General features: G+C 46.9%; 1 protein-coding gene across 5 annotated transcripts in view; it reads right to left on the bottom strand.

Annotated features, from left to right (window-relative positions):
* Window positions 1-13,920, bottom strand: part of RAI1 (retinoic acid induced 1) — a 231,859-nt gene that overhangs the window by 18,896 nt on the left and 199,043 nt on the right. For all 5 annotated transcript variants that reach the window (XM_063934842.1, XM_063934844.1, XM_063934841.1 and 2 more), the window contains one exon: window positions 7,562-12,908. In XM_063934842.1, the coding sequence (XP_063790912.1) occupies window positions 7,562-12,892 (5,331 nt within the window). In that variant the 5' untranslated portion in view covers window positions 12,893-12,908. The remainder of the gene's footprint in view (window positions 1-7,561; window positions 12,909-13,920) is intronic.

The raw sequence follows: 13,920 nt of genomic DNA, 5'->3' as shown, positions 1-13,920 counted from the left end.
ATCACAGATATATCCCCAAACTCCTCGCCCAACTGATCCCACAGAGGTCCCCCAACTCCCTGCCCCACTGATTACAGACGTCCCCCAACTCCTTACCCCAGACATAACCTAACTACTCACCGCACTGATGACACAGACGTCCCCTTGCCCCTCTGATCCCACAGACATCCTCCAACTCCTATCCCCACTGATCCCACGAACGTCACCCAACTTCTCACCCCACTTATCCCACAGACGTCCCCCAATTACTCAACTTACTGATCCCACAGATGTACCCCAACTCCGCACACCACAATGTCCAACTCCTTGCCCACTGACCCCACAGACATCCCCCAACTCCTTGCCCCACTGATTACAGACATCCCCCAAATCCTTGCCCCCACTGATTACAGACGTCCCCACGCCTCAACCCTTTGATCACATATATATATACCCAAACTGCTCGCCCAACTGATCTCACAGAGGTCCCCCAACTCCCTGCCCCACTGATCCCAGACGTCCTCCAACTCCTCAACCCTTTGATCACATATATACCCAAACTGCTCCCCCAACTGATCTCACAGAGGTCCCCCAACTCCCTGCCCCACTGATTACACAGACGTCCCCCAACGCCTCAACCCTTTGATCACATATATATATATATATACCCAAACTGCTCCCCCAACAGATCTCACAGACGTCCCCCAAGTCTCTGCCCCACTGATTACACAGACGTCCCCCAACTCCTTACCCCACAGACATAACCTAACTACTCACCGCACTGATGACACGACGTCCCTTTGCCCCTCTGATCCCACAGACATCCTCCAACTCCTATCCCCACTGATCCCACGAACGTCACCCAACTTCTCACCCCACTTATCCCACAGACGTCCCCCAATTACTCAACTTACTGATCCCACAGATGTACCCCAACTCCGCACACCACAATGTTCAACTCCTTGCCCACTGACCCCACAGACATCCCCCAACTCCTTGCCCCACTGATTACAGACATCCCCCAAATCCTTGCCCCCACTGATTACAGACGTCCCCACGCCTCAACCCTTTGATCACATATATATATACCCAAACTGCTCGCCCAACTGATCTCACAGAGGTCCCCCAACTCCCTGCCCCACTGATCCCACAGACGTCCTCCAACGCCTCAACCCTTTGATCACATATATATATACCCAAACTGCTCGCCCAACTGATCTCACAGACGTCCCCCAACTCCCTGCCCCACTGATTACACAGACGTCCCCCATCTCCTTACCCCACAGACATAACCTAACTACTCACCGCACTGATGACACAGACGTCCCCTTGCCCCTCTGATCCCACAGACATCATCCAACTCCTATCCCCACTGATCCCACGAACGTCACCCAACTTCTCACCCCACTTATCCCACAGACGTCCCCCAATTACTCAACTTACTGATCCCACAGATGTACCCCAACTCCTCACACCACAGATGTCTAACTCCTTGCCCACTGACCCCACAGACATCCCCCAACTCCTATCCCCACTGATTACAGACATCCCCCAAATCCTTGCCCCCACTGATTACAGACTTCCCCACGCCTCTCTGATCCCACAGACGTCCTCCAACTCCCCAACCTCTGATCACAGATATATCCCCAAACTCCTCGCCCAACTGATCTCACAGAGGTACCCCAAACTCTCACCCCTCTGAATACACAGGTGTCCTCCAACTCCTCACACCTCTGATCCCAGATGCCCCAAACTACGCAACCTACTGATCCAACAGACATCCCTAAACTCCTCTCCCTTCTGATCACAGATGCCCCACAAACCTCTCGCCCCTCTAATCCCAGAAGCCCCCCTCTGATCCCCCCGTACTTTTAGAGTAGGTTTAAGAAAAACTGCATCACAACCCAAAAGCAGCGATTAGAATCAATGTGTTAGAGTCTCATGCTGTGTCCATGATTCTACTAGAGCTAAGAACAGCAAGGTAAAGTATATATTTTGATGCCATTGTAGGAGGCCTTAAGCTGGCCACAATTGCAACAGCATGCATTTTAACTGAATGACTTATTTCATAAACAGTCTTGCAACTGAGTGGTTTGTGCACACACGGAACAATCTAAATATGATACTTGAGCTTTTTAGCATGCACGGTAAAAAGACTGATTAAAGCCCACGCACACAGCGGTACAAGTAGCGGGCAATCAGAAAGGATCAGACTCGGATGATCATGTGGCTCCGATCTTTTGGGGCTGGTTGCATCCCTTTGGCTCATTAATGTGCTGTACATGGAGCAATAACTTATGATGTCACCAACTATGATCACACTGCACCAGACAAATCATTGCATGAGTGGAGCCCTTAACCCCATCAATCTTCTATTCCAACTAGGAGACAAAATCTTGTACAGAGAAAATGGTTTGGGCTGTAATCGTGCTTTAACGGCATAATATAAAGGGCGCGCTGTAATTATAATAATTATTGCAATAGCTGCAGTTGTTGTTCTGAAAATCCTTTGTATCCAGACCATTTTTTTCCCGCTCAGGCTTGTGAAGGGTAAAACGGAGGTTCTCGGATACGCTAATGCCACCTTAGACCAGCAGGCTTTGCTGTTACCATAGTGACATGTAAGGACTACTCAAAGCTCTGACAAAAAAAAAAGGTTATGTAATAACAAGGTGCAAATGGTGCACGTGCTGTATCCCCTAGCAACCAGATGGGAGCTTTGATCAGTCGAGTGCAAGTTGAGACTCATGAAAGGAAATGTCTGATTTGTTACAGATCTGCCAGCTCACACCACATAACCAAGTGACACGCTGCTTGGAGCCTTGTCACACAATCACCGAGTGAAAAGAATTTATTACACAAACCAAGGGGAGGAAAAAATTGCTCATTGCGCTGCTAGGCTGACTGTGTCCCTCCTGTTGTGCGCGGCGCCTCACCCTGCTGTCAGGGCAGGAGATGGGTAATGCCGCACTGTGCACAGCTTAGAGTCAGAGGGCATTATACCGCAGGAAAACTAACCCAGCTCTACAATGAGGCTTCAGTAATGCAAGTAAAAGCAATAGCAGAGACTCTATGGAGTCCAGTCCACTACCTTCTGTAATAGAACATTGGATAAGTCCCGAATTTTTGTTTCTCCCTATAGAGCCAATCTTCACAGTCTTTCTGTCACTCATCTGAAAGTATCTGATGAAGGAGGCGGATTCTGAGGCGGGAAAAAAAGCAGGTACCTGTATCTGCCACAAACCATGTTGCGATGCACGAGGTACAAATACATTTATTATTCTTGCATGCAGGATAAATACTGGCTGTTTGTGCATGTAGCTCACACATACTGGACAGCTACAGTGTTCCCCCTAGGAATTTTTGAGGGCAGGGCGCCAGTCTGTGGGGGCACTTGTGCACGCTTCTGAAAACGGGGCGTCACTATGCAAATTGCAGGTGGCGGCATCACTAAAGGAGGCACGGGCGGGCGGCGGCAGCGCTAAAGGAAGCGTGGGCGGCTGGCGGTGTCACTAAAGGGGGCGTGGGTGGCTGGCGGCGTCACTATGCCTAGCACCTACGGAGATCCTGGGCTTCCCCCAAGCGCTCTCTCGTAGCGTGAATGGATGCTGTGCGCATGCCATCTATACACGCTGGGCGAGCAGGAAGCGGGAAGGATGTTTAGCACGGCGCCGCAAAAAGAGCAGGGCGGATTTTGCCTTTAAAAAAAATCAGGCAGGGCACGGCGCCCTGCTAAAACAGCCTAGCGTCAACACTACAGCTATATTGCTACACTGCAATTCAGATGTGAGTTTGTACCATACTTGCCTGCATTTTGGTTGCTCCCTCCGGGAGGGAGCAGCCAGGTCACATAGGAAGGGGTGTGGAGTATGCGGTACGGGAGCATGGTGACGCGATCGCGTCATCGTAGTCCCGCCCCTGCTTTACAATGCCAACATTACCGGCATTGTAAAGTGAGGGGGCGGGCTAAGATGACGCAATTTAGCGCAAACTGCGTCATCGCCCCGCCCTCTTGAGTGACAAGATGCTGTGCAGCTGCGGTGAGCGAGGGGATTAGGCGAGAAGTGGGATGTGGCAGGGGGTTAGCGGCATGCGGGAGACTTGCCCACTTCTCTGGGGCGCCAGGAGTGCCACCAGATTTTTGGGAGCCTCCCTGGCCTTTCCGGGAGACTAGGCAAGTATGGTTTGGACACACCCCTCCCAATCTAATCTCTCCGTACATGTTACGGTACATCTGCCCCACTCGCAGTGCAACATGGTTTTTCCCAGGTGCAAAGTTACTTGCTCCTTTTTGCTTTGCTCCCAATCCAGAATCTGCTGTACATATTTGTTGCCCTTTGTTATAGGAAAGTATGTGGGGTAATGAGAACATGTAGGTCAGTTTTTCCCCCCGTAAAACATCACCTGTTCAAAACATAAGCACAATGGGTCATGTTTGTAAGTAAAGCAAAAAAGCAAGCAACTGGGCAAAGCTATGTTGCACTTCAAGTGGGGCAGATGTAACATGTGCAGAGTTAGATTGGGCAGGGTGTGTACAAACTGAAATCTAAATTGCACTGTAACAATAAAGCTGTCTAACATTCGTGGGTTACATGCAAACGCAGCCAGTGTTTACCCTGCATGGAAAATATATAAATGTATTTGCTCCCCTTGCATGGCAACATGGTTTGGTCCAGACACAAGGTTACATGCTTTTTTTTTTTGCTTTACTTACAAACATGAATCATACCCAATGTACGCAAATGCATTTGCAGCTGCCAATTTGTATGCAGCGGGCATCTGAAAATATGCAAATGTCGCAGCCGCCGGGAGTTATACAGAGACGCCCATGATCGGCATCTCTGTCCCGTCGCTTGCGTACAAAGATTCAACCATTGGATACAGATCAGCAGTTACTCAGGTAAGGCTCCAAGCTTGCTTTTCTGGAGCTTGCAAATAATTGGCTGTACAACAGAGGCCCCTCAGTCAGAGATTATAATAATGCAGTAACCCTCTTCAGTCACTAGGTGGCGAGGTAGTCTTACGGTTAAGTCTGATGCCTGTGCTGAGGCACTAACACACAATTAAAGGGGAAGAAAAACTTGCAATTTCGCTATTTAATATATAGAAAGTATTAAATACCTGACAAGCAATAGCACCAATCACCGTGAAATAAATGATATTACTGCGGTAATTCTCCTTTAACAATGTGTTCTCAGGCATCTACAAAAGATGCTGCAAAATACAGTTTACCGTATTATCTATTGTTATTGTGTGAAGCAAACCAGCTCATTGTAGCCAAGGTTTTCTATAAATAATGTCATGTTTCATTATTTACCATCTTATCTCTTCCCTTGGATGTACAATAAAGAAATATGAGGTAAAAAATGGGCGTGGAAGTATGAATAAGTTGCCGCCATGCATTTATAAACAAAAGAAGATGTATAAAGGCCCGTATTCACGGGCAGATCTAGGGAGAGATGTGTGCTGAGCGAACCGCTCAGCACACATCTCTCCCCCCGCTCAGCACAGCGCGATGTGTGCTGAGCGTGCAGGGGGGCCGCTCACTTCACCCAGGGGGTGAAATGAGCGACCTCCTAGATTGAGCCTGCATGCAGGCCAATCTAGCAGCAGCGATAGCGATGCGCGGGGCGGCGCATCGCTATCGCTGTAGTGGGGTACACACGGAGCGATCGTGCTTAAAATCTAAGCATTCTAGTCAGATTGCTTAGATTATCGCTCCGAGAGTACCCCCCTTTAGTCAAATATTTGCAAAAATGGAAGTACCAGTGTCTCAGTATGTGTAGGCCAAAGACGCTGGCTTAAGTAGGCTCTGCAGCTGCAATTATTGCCAGGTAATCCTGTAGATTTGGACCACTTTTGCCTGACGCAGGTCTATAGGCCTGATTCAGAAATAGATCCCATTTCGATGCCTGCTGCAGTGGAGCGATTTCTGGCTGCTGCGCATGCACTGAAGTGGCACTGCCCTTGTGTCTTGTGATGTCAGTCGTAGTGGGGATTTACTCACGATCGACAGTCAGGAGGTGTTTGTGGGTGGTAAACGGGGGTTGACGCGACCGATTCGGAGGCGTGTCACAGACTGTAACTGCAATCCACGCACTAAAAATGGCTCCGCCATCTTACTTCCGACGAGCGTGCTGCACGACCACAGGGTTTAGTCAAACGATGGTCAGATGGTTACAATTTCCTTCACTAAAGGGCTAGATCGGAGATGTCTATTACGTATCAATACAAATCCCCCTGCATTGGGAATAGCCACTGCAACGGCATTTACGACCATCAGGGCCTACATGCAGACCAAATTAGTATTAATAGACCGCTTGTGAGACTTGGCCAGAGTGTTGTATTTATGTAGGCCAAAGCTAGGGCCTACTCATCTAGGCTGCACCACCACCTAAATTAGACCAGCTGCTGAGGTAGTTCTTTGACTGGGGCGGAAGAAGTGTGCTGGGGCGGGAGGGATGGAGCGGAGACCGCAAATTAGTTTACCTGCTGGTGCTTTATAAATCATGCATAATAATAATAATAATAATAATAATAATAATAGTAATAATAATAAGCTGCTACACCAGATACCTTAAACTTTAAAATAAATAAATAAATATTCTGTAGGCCATAAAATTAAGGGCTTTGGAGAAAGGGATTGTATTCCTTTATAAATGTTCTTTTGTGCTAATAACAGATGGGAAGAATTTTATTGAAGGGGTTGGGCGATACTCAGGGCAGGTTTTGTGTCGCCTGTTGCCTGGTGAGCACACAACACAATTACAAGATCCTGGGTGTTGTTCGGCTCATAGAGCCCCAGTTGATATTTGAAAGAAAAAAGCTTTCAAACTCGTCTGTGCATCTCCTGAGCACTCACAGAGAAGAACGGCAATCAGGTTACCCTGAATGAACATAACAGGTGGACTGCACAATTCCTTTAGGATACTGATCCGCTGTGGTCTATGGATGTTATTTTAAGATCCGCCGTTGACTAGGCAAGCATTAGATTACTGAAGCTCATGTTAAAATGTACCCTCTTCTGAAACACAACGGAGGGAGCCATTTTGTGGGATACACCAATCTTGATTAAAATGCAGCCTATCATGTCACTAGGAAGCAGTAATGTCACCCAGGCATGAGCCATTCCCTGATGTTTAACCACTTATTTAAAAGAGATAGGACCCCCACCAATCCTTTTTTTCCGCCAGAGGGAGCACCTCATGTTCAGCAATTATTTTAGTAATTTCCCCCGTGACTGCAAGTTGTAATGTACATGTGGTGACGTAAAAATAGATCATGACATGAGCGCAGGATGGTAATACAATCGTTATGCGATTGTTATGTAACACATCACAAGCCCGAGTATTGCGGTGTAATGAGACCTGCCAGCCTCCGGAGGCAGCGCAGCCAAAAAGTTGTGCGCCTTAGGTTCTCATTTAAATATTTAAATGCAAGCCTTCTACAATGTACAAATGTAAGCATTCAATGGACTGACATTTATAGGTTGATGGAGCATTATCTGATTGAACTTTATCTGTAGGAGTAATAAGCACAGGAGGAGGAGCTGTATAACAGTGTGAAACACATGGGCACTCACCGCTGTGGCTGCCATCTGAATAGCTTCATGGATGCCGTACAGTTTTCCAGCCACCAGGTAAACTCCGCTGGTCCACACAGCACAGGCCTCGTGAACCCAATGCTCTTGTGTCTCTGGCTCCAGTGAGTGAAGTTCGGTGGTCTTGCTGCACTGGTGCTTCCTAGGTTTCTCAGTCTCTGTTCCCTCTGCCTTTTTATTACAGCAGTAACAGCTGGGCAGCTTCCTAAAAATTCCGCGGGCACTGGTGCGTAGAGTGTTGTGTTTGACCAGGTCAGTGGCGCCACTGTCCATGCAAGACGTCCTCCCACTGCCTGCTGTGCAAATGGAATCCACCACCACCACCTTGGAGGATTTCTCCAACAAGGTTTCCTCTGTTTGGTGTTTATCTTTCGGTCTAGATTTTTTGTTAGGTAAACAGTCCATAGGGTAATAAGGCCCACAAAGATCACCCAAGTCTTTATAATTGGCCGGGCAACGGCACAAACAGCAAAGGAGACAACCGGAGCTCACAGACTTGCAGACTAGAGGCCCTAGCTGCATTCTGGAGGAAAAGGGTAGGGAGCCCTGGTTGTCAAATGGGACAGATGGAGACGATGAGTGTACCACACTTCTATCCTTCAGAAATCGGGTCTCTTCCCCAGCGGTGTTGATTACAGTGCAAGTGGTGGTGAATGCATTTCGTTTCTCTACCTGAACATATGGGGAGAAAAACCGAACTCTACTTTCAGCTCGCACTGGTTTGCAGGACACATACTTCAGTTTAATTTCAGGCTCTTTGGGGGTAATATGAGGGATGTTTTGCCTCTTTGTCCTTCGCTTGGTTGTAGGAGTTTGGCTTGTGGACTTATTTCGAGGAGAACACTTACGCTGTCTCTTGGTGTAGCTACTGAAACTAGGATACTTAGTTTTTTTCCTAGATCTGGTTTGTGACAAGGTCTCCTCAGACGCGTCAGGCAGACTAGAGCCCTCTTTGAGTTTCAAATGCTTGCACTCATTAGGCAGACACTTCTTGGCTAACAGAGCATTTTCTGACAGAGCCTTATCTCTGGTAGTAAGAAGCACTGAAGGAGAAGCCCCCAGGAGCTTCTTCGCGGCCGTCTTGGAAGTGCTCTGAGAACTTTTAGATCTTCCTCTCCCAGACTTTTTTTTAGGAACAACATTTGGCCTTTTTGTACTTGTACAGTTCCCTTCCGGCTTTGCCACAGTAAGTGTGCTAACATGGCCATGCAGGGAATTTGTAGTCACTTTCTTCTTGTAAAGAGGTTTTCCTTTAAAGGACCTATTGTTTGAACTACGACAACTAGCAGTGTGCATTTCAGGCTCTGACTTTGGGGCCTTGATTTGTGTCACCTCCTGACTCAACATCTTGGTTTCAGAATCTGTGATTATTAAGCTGCTGTCTCGCAGTTCCCTTGCTTGAGTAAGAGTATTTGAATTGTTGTTAGGCAACACGCCATTGGTCATCCCTCCAATGGCAACACCTTGCTTCTTTTGATTAGGAGAGGTCATCTTTTGCACAATCGCTTCCAGTTTAAGACCTCTGCCCTTTCTAGGTGGCAAAACTTTTGTTTTCATGGTCCCATGATAGGACGACCGTGATGTTATCTTCAAGCAAACGTCTGGGGCCACTCGCACTGAAGGCGCACTTAGCATGACCTTGCAATTCTTCTTTGCAGCGATGGTCAGCTTCACTTTCTCCTTCTTGATTGGCTTAATTTTTTTGAACAAATTGGATGGGGTTTCTGACTTCTGCTCCTTTGCCTTTTTTCCATGTAGGATCAAGTTCCTCTTTTTAGCTGGAACTGGAGAAATTAAATTGGATTTTCTCTTCAGAGAATGCAACGGCCGTTCTGTGGGTTTCACGTTTATTGCAACACCTGAGCTCGAAAGCTTCACCCTTTTCCTGACCTTTGGCATCATCTGAAACGCGTCAGATGCAGTGCAATTGTTTGCTATAATTTTCTTTAAGGATGACCGTTTCTTCAGCACAAAATTCATTCCCCTTTTTCCTCTTCTTCTTTTGGCCGGGAAGAGCTCCTGTTTTTTGCTTCTCGATCTTAAAATCATGGATCGCTCATCCTTCAGAATGCTGATGTTATTTTCTTTAGACTTCTGACCAGTGTTGAGAATGGTGGGGGATTTATTTTGTAATAGTAACAAATTTTGGTCATTAGATGTTGGCAATATTTTCACAGCATTCTTTCCACCACGCCTCCCAGTTTTATAAGGGGCCCGCTCTTTCTCTCCAAAAGCTCCTCTTTTAGTTTTGTCTTGTTGCGGTGCTTTCATACCTACGCCTGGTCTACACCCGTGAGGCTCCACCCTTGCAGTGGAGGAACGGGTACACATCCTTGCTGGCTCGGTCACTGGGGTCTTGTCAAATAGCATTATTGAACTTACGCTATCTGCCTGGGCACTCTCAACCTCCATCTCAACTTTGGCATTGAATTCTGCTGAGTTCTGAAACGTAAAATCAGACTCATCAGTTTCTGTTGCTTTGCACAAATTCCTTCGACCTCGCTGAGGTTTCTTCTCAAGTTTTTCTTCAGTTTCAATAGGCAGCTGATTAGTAATTACTTTGAGGTCTGTTTCGTCTACCTCCATAAGAGATGAAGTTTCCAAGGAACTGACTTCTATGCTCTTTTCGCTCTTCTCTGTTAGGTCATCTAGGTTACTATGTTGAATTGTGGATTCGAACCAGCTTTTAACTTTCGACTCTGTCTCCACAGTGGGACCAAGCAAGATTATAGAATTACCAGACAGAAGTGGTGATGCCGCAGAATCATTCTTCTCTTCCGTGCTTGGGTTTTCCATAGACTCCGGTGTATTGATAGAAGATAAGGCTTCAGAATCCCTTGTCGGTTTCGGAAGGGATTCATCATATATGAAAGATTTTCTTTCAGAGAAGTCACACAAAGAGGAATAGTCTTCGGGTTCCAGATTAGATTCTTTTTGGGATGGGAGATCTGGGATATCGTTAAAATCATCTTCAGTGTAACAATCCCTGGTATCTTCCAACCACTTTTCGTTGTCTGCTTTGCCATCTTCTGTGTAGGTCATGTCTTCTGCAACTTCTTTATTAAACTCTTCCCCGGAGTCATTTTCCAGTGGTGTCTCCACATCAGGAACATCTAGCTGGCTATCAACTTTATTCTCCTTGCTTTGGAACAAACCTTTCTGGAGATCCGATGAGTGAAAAGTCAGCTCAATTTCTTTCCATCTAAGGCAAGATTCAGTCATATTCTTATCTGGCCAGTCGAAAGGGTCATTGGACTTTGAACAAGTTGTGTTTGCCACAGTGTTTGAGTAGCTGGTATAGCTTGCGCTAGACGTGGCAGCCTCAAGATCTTTTTCTATACTCAAAACAACTGAATTTTCTGTTGCATCTGCAACTTTTGCTGGCACTGACGGAAAGTCCTTTTTTTCATAATATTCCTCACCGAAGTCATTGTGGTTCCTCAAAGGAGATTTTTCTGGGGCACTCTTCTTCATAGCATCTGGAAACAGTTGTGCATTCCCTTGGTCAGCCCATGTATTTTTTGCCACTGATTCTACACAAGTATGGTTTTCTAAGTTGAATGGTGATTTGGGGGAGTTATTATCCAATTCAGGAGAATCAGTCCAAGCTTTTTCATTATCGATAGCATCTTGCAGAACAATGATTTCTGTAGACAGCTCTTCTTGGGACAGAGCATTAACCAGCAAGTGAGGACACTGCCTGTCACTGCTCACCAGCTTGGCAAAGGTCTCCAGAGGAAGGTTGGCGTGGATGCTTTGAAATGAGTCATCAGACTTTGTCGACAGGTTGTCAGGTGAAGTCACAGAGCATGTGGAGATGGATTCTGGTTTCATTTTTGTACTGTTAGCTCTGCCTGGGCTTTGTCCTGGACCACAGTACAAGTAATTTCTTTCTAGCTGGTCCTCTGAGCCACTAAGGTAGTCTGCATCCTGAATCTCTGCATGTACAGATTGTGGCGTGCCCAGAGTTTCTGAAAGTGGCGTTCCCATTTGTTCAGAAGAGTAAGTGCTGCTTTCTGAACTGCAATGCTGACCCTTCATTTGCTCTGCGGTCCTGGGAGAAGTCTTAACCCCTTTCTTCTGGGGAATGCCAGACTTGGACAGAAGTAGTTGCTGGACGGTGTTGGAGATGTTCTCCACTTGGGATGTGAGAGCTGTGAGGCTTTGAAGACTCAGGTCAGACAGCAAAGTCTCTGGGATTTTGTCGTTCTGCAAGTTTTTAGTCTGCGACTCAGGGCTGGAGGTGCCCGTTGGTGATGGGTTCAATAGAGGCATGTAGTGACTGTGATCAGAAATACCTATAGGGAATGTATTAGTATTATGCTGCTGCTGGTTATACTGAAAGTTCTCAATGTTTGGCATCAGGGGAGAAGGAGTAGAACTGTAAGATGGGGATCTACCCACTGATCGGGCTGGGGAATGGCTGGCACTGGGGCTGAACGTTTGATAATACTGCTCTGGAGTCCTGCTGGGAGCCTCAGGCTGGCAGTACGCTTGGCCTTGTTGGCTATAATGTTGGCCATGGTACTTGGCCATATTCTGGTAGTGCAAAGTTTCCTGTGCATGATGGCGTTGTGTTTGCTCATAGGAACTCATTCTAGATGACTGGTAGCCATGGATGGGCTGCACCCGCTGGCCAGCAGTAGCCATGGCACGTTCATGAGGAGGGTTAGATGGGGCTGTGCAGCTCTTAAAGGAGTGAGATACTGGGCTGCTTCCTGGAACAGAGGAATATGTGGATGTGGGGAAATTCTGGTTGAAGTGAGGAGACTGGGAAAAAGAGAGGGGAGAAGATGGGACATCATTCTGGACACTTTGAACCTTCTGGCGGGGAAGCTTAGCATAGGGGAGATTTGGCTGCTGCGGGTGGTGTAGAGAATGAGAGCGGAACGGTATCTGTGTAGCTGGATCTTGGTATCCCCTGCCTTCTCCAGATGTCTTCTTTATTATGTTTTCCTCATATTTCGTACCACTCAAATCCTGAGATTGCCCCCAATTCTGCAGCCCATCTTCCCCAGAATACTGTCCAGGGTACACGTTGCCCTCAGGGAAGCTGGCAAAAGAGACCCTGCCTTGAAGCTGTTGGACGTTCATGTGCTTGTCACCCCGGGGGTATTTCTCCCCTGTGTTGTTCTCGTAGCCTTGAAAGGACCCTTGGGCATAGTAGCCTTTGGTGATCTGCCTCTGACGCACGCAGTTGAGCCCCGGGTGACTTTGATGCCTGTAATTCTCCAGGCGTGAGGAATCCTGTGAAGATGGTTGGTAGTTCTGTTGGTTGCCATGGAAACCACACCTTTCCCGAAAAGACTGCATGACTTGGTCTTGTTATCTGTAGGAAAGAAAAAAAACTGAAATTCAGATACAAGGTTTTCACCAGCTCCAGTGCAAGTCCCACTACCCATACCAGGTTACAGATACACTATTTGTTATATTCACTTTACCCGGTTCAGAAATTGTAATAACTAACAGTTACATAGACACGGTACGTTTCTTTTGTTGTCATTCATATGTTTTCTGCTTCGTGTACATTCCCAGTTTTCACATTTTATAACTCATTACTAACATGCAACCAGCCCCGAGGCTGCACCCCCCTCCCCCTCCTCTCGCGCTCCAGATCCTGTCACATGACCTGCTGGCTTTATAATTCGTGCTAAGGGATTTACGTCTCCGCTGTCTACTCACAGTAGGGGCAGCCAATTTGTGGGCTGAACAGCAGTGCAAGCTATCAACTCTTTAGGAACAACAGTGACGAATGAGGTACACTGTGCCTCATGCCTCTGTGGTGTAATTAATAGCCGTGATTATAAGTTCACCATCAATATGGCTACCTTCACCTCAGTGTATACGGCAAGTGCAATTTAATGGGCGTTATCTCTCTGCATAAAGATAGTCAGAGAGAGAATGCGGAAAATCTTTTCGTATGATCTTATTTGCAGCCCACATGGTACAAGATTAGGCAACGGGAGGTACTGTGGTCTCTGTGAGACTACACACCCCAGCATGCCCAGAGCCGGCCATAGGCATAGGCAAACTAGGCAATTGCCTAGGGCATTTGATATGCCTAGGGGCATCAGCAGCTTCTGCTGATTAAAATGATATGCGGCATGCCTATATTCTGTGTGTAGCATTTCATATGCAGATACAGCCACAGTCTCACACAATATATAGGCATGCTGCATATCATTTTAATCAGCAGAAGCTGCTTTTGCATCCTAGCCACATAGCAATGCAAATAAGATGCTTTTCATTAAAAAAAATGTGTCCCCGATGTTAGCATTGAGGCAAGATTTATGAGGACACATCTGTATCCAAGCAGAGGCAGAGGTCACAATGTTAGTGGC

The sequence above is a fragment of the Pseudophryne corroboree genome, chromosome 7 (assembly GCF_028390025.1).
Source record: "Pseudophryne corroboree isolate aPseCor3 chromosome 7, aPseCor3.hap2, whole genome shotgun sequence".
Taxonomy (NCBI): Eukaryota; Metazoa; Chordata; class Amphibia; order Anura; family Myobatrachidae; genus Pseudophryne; species Pseudophryne corroboree.
The sequence above is the reverse complement of the archived record's forward strand: the minus strand, read 5'-3'. Positions and strand labels throughout refer to the sequence as shown.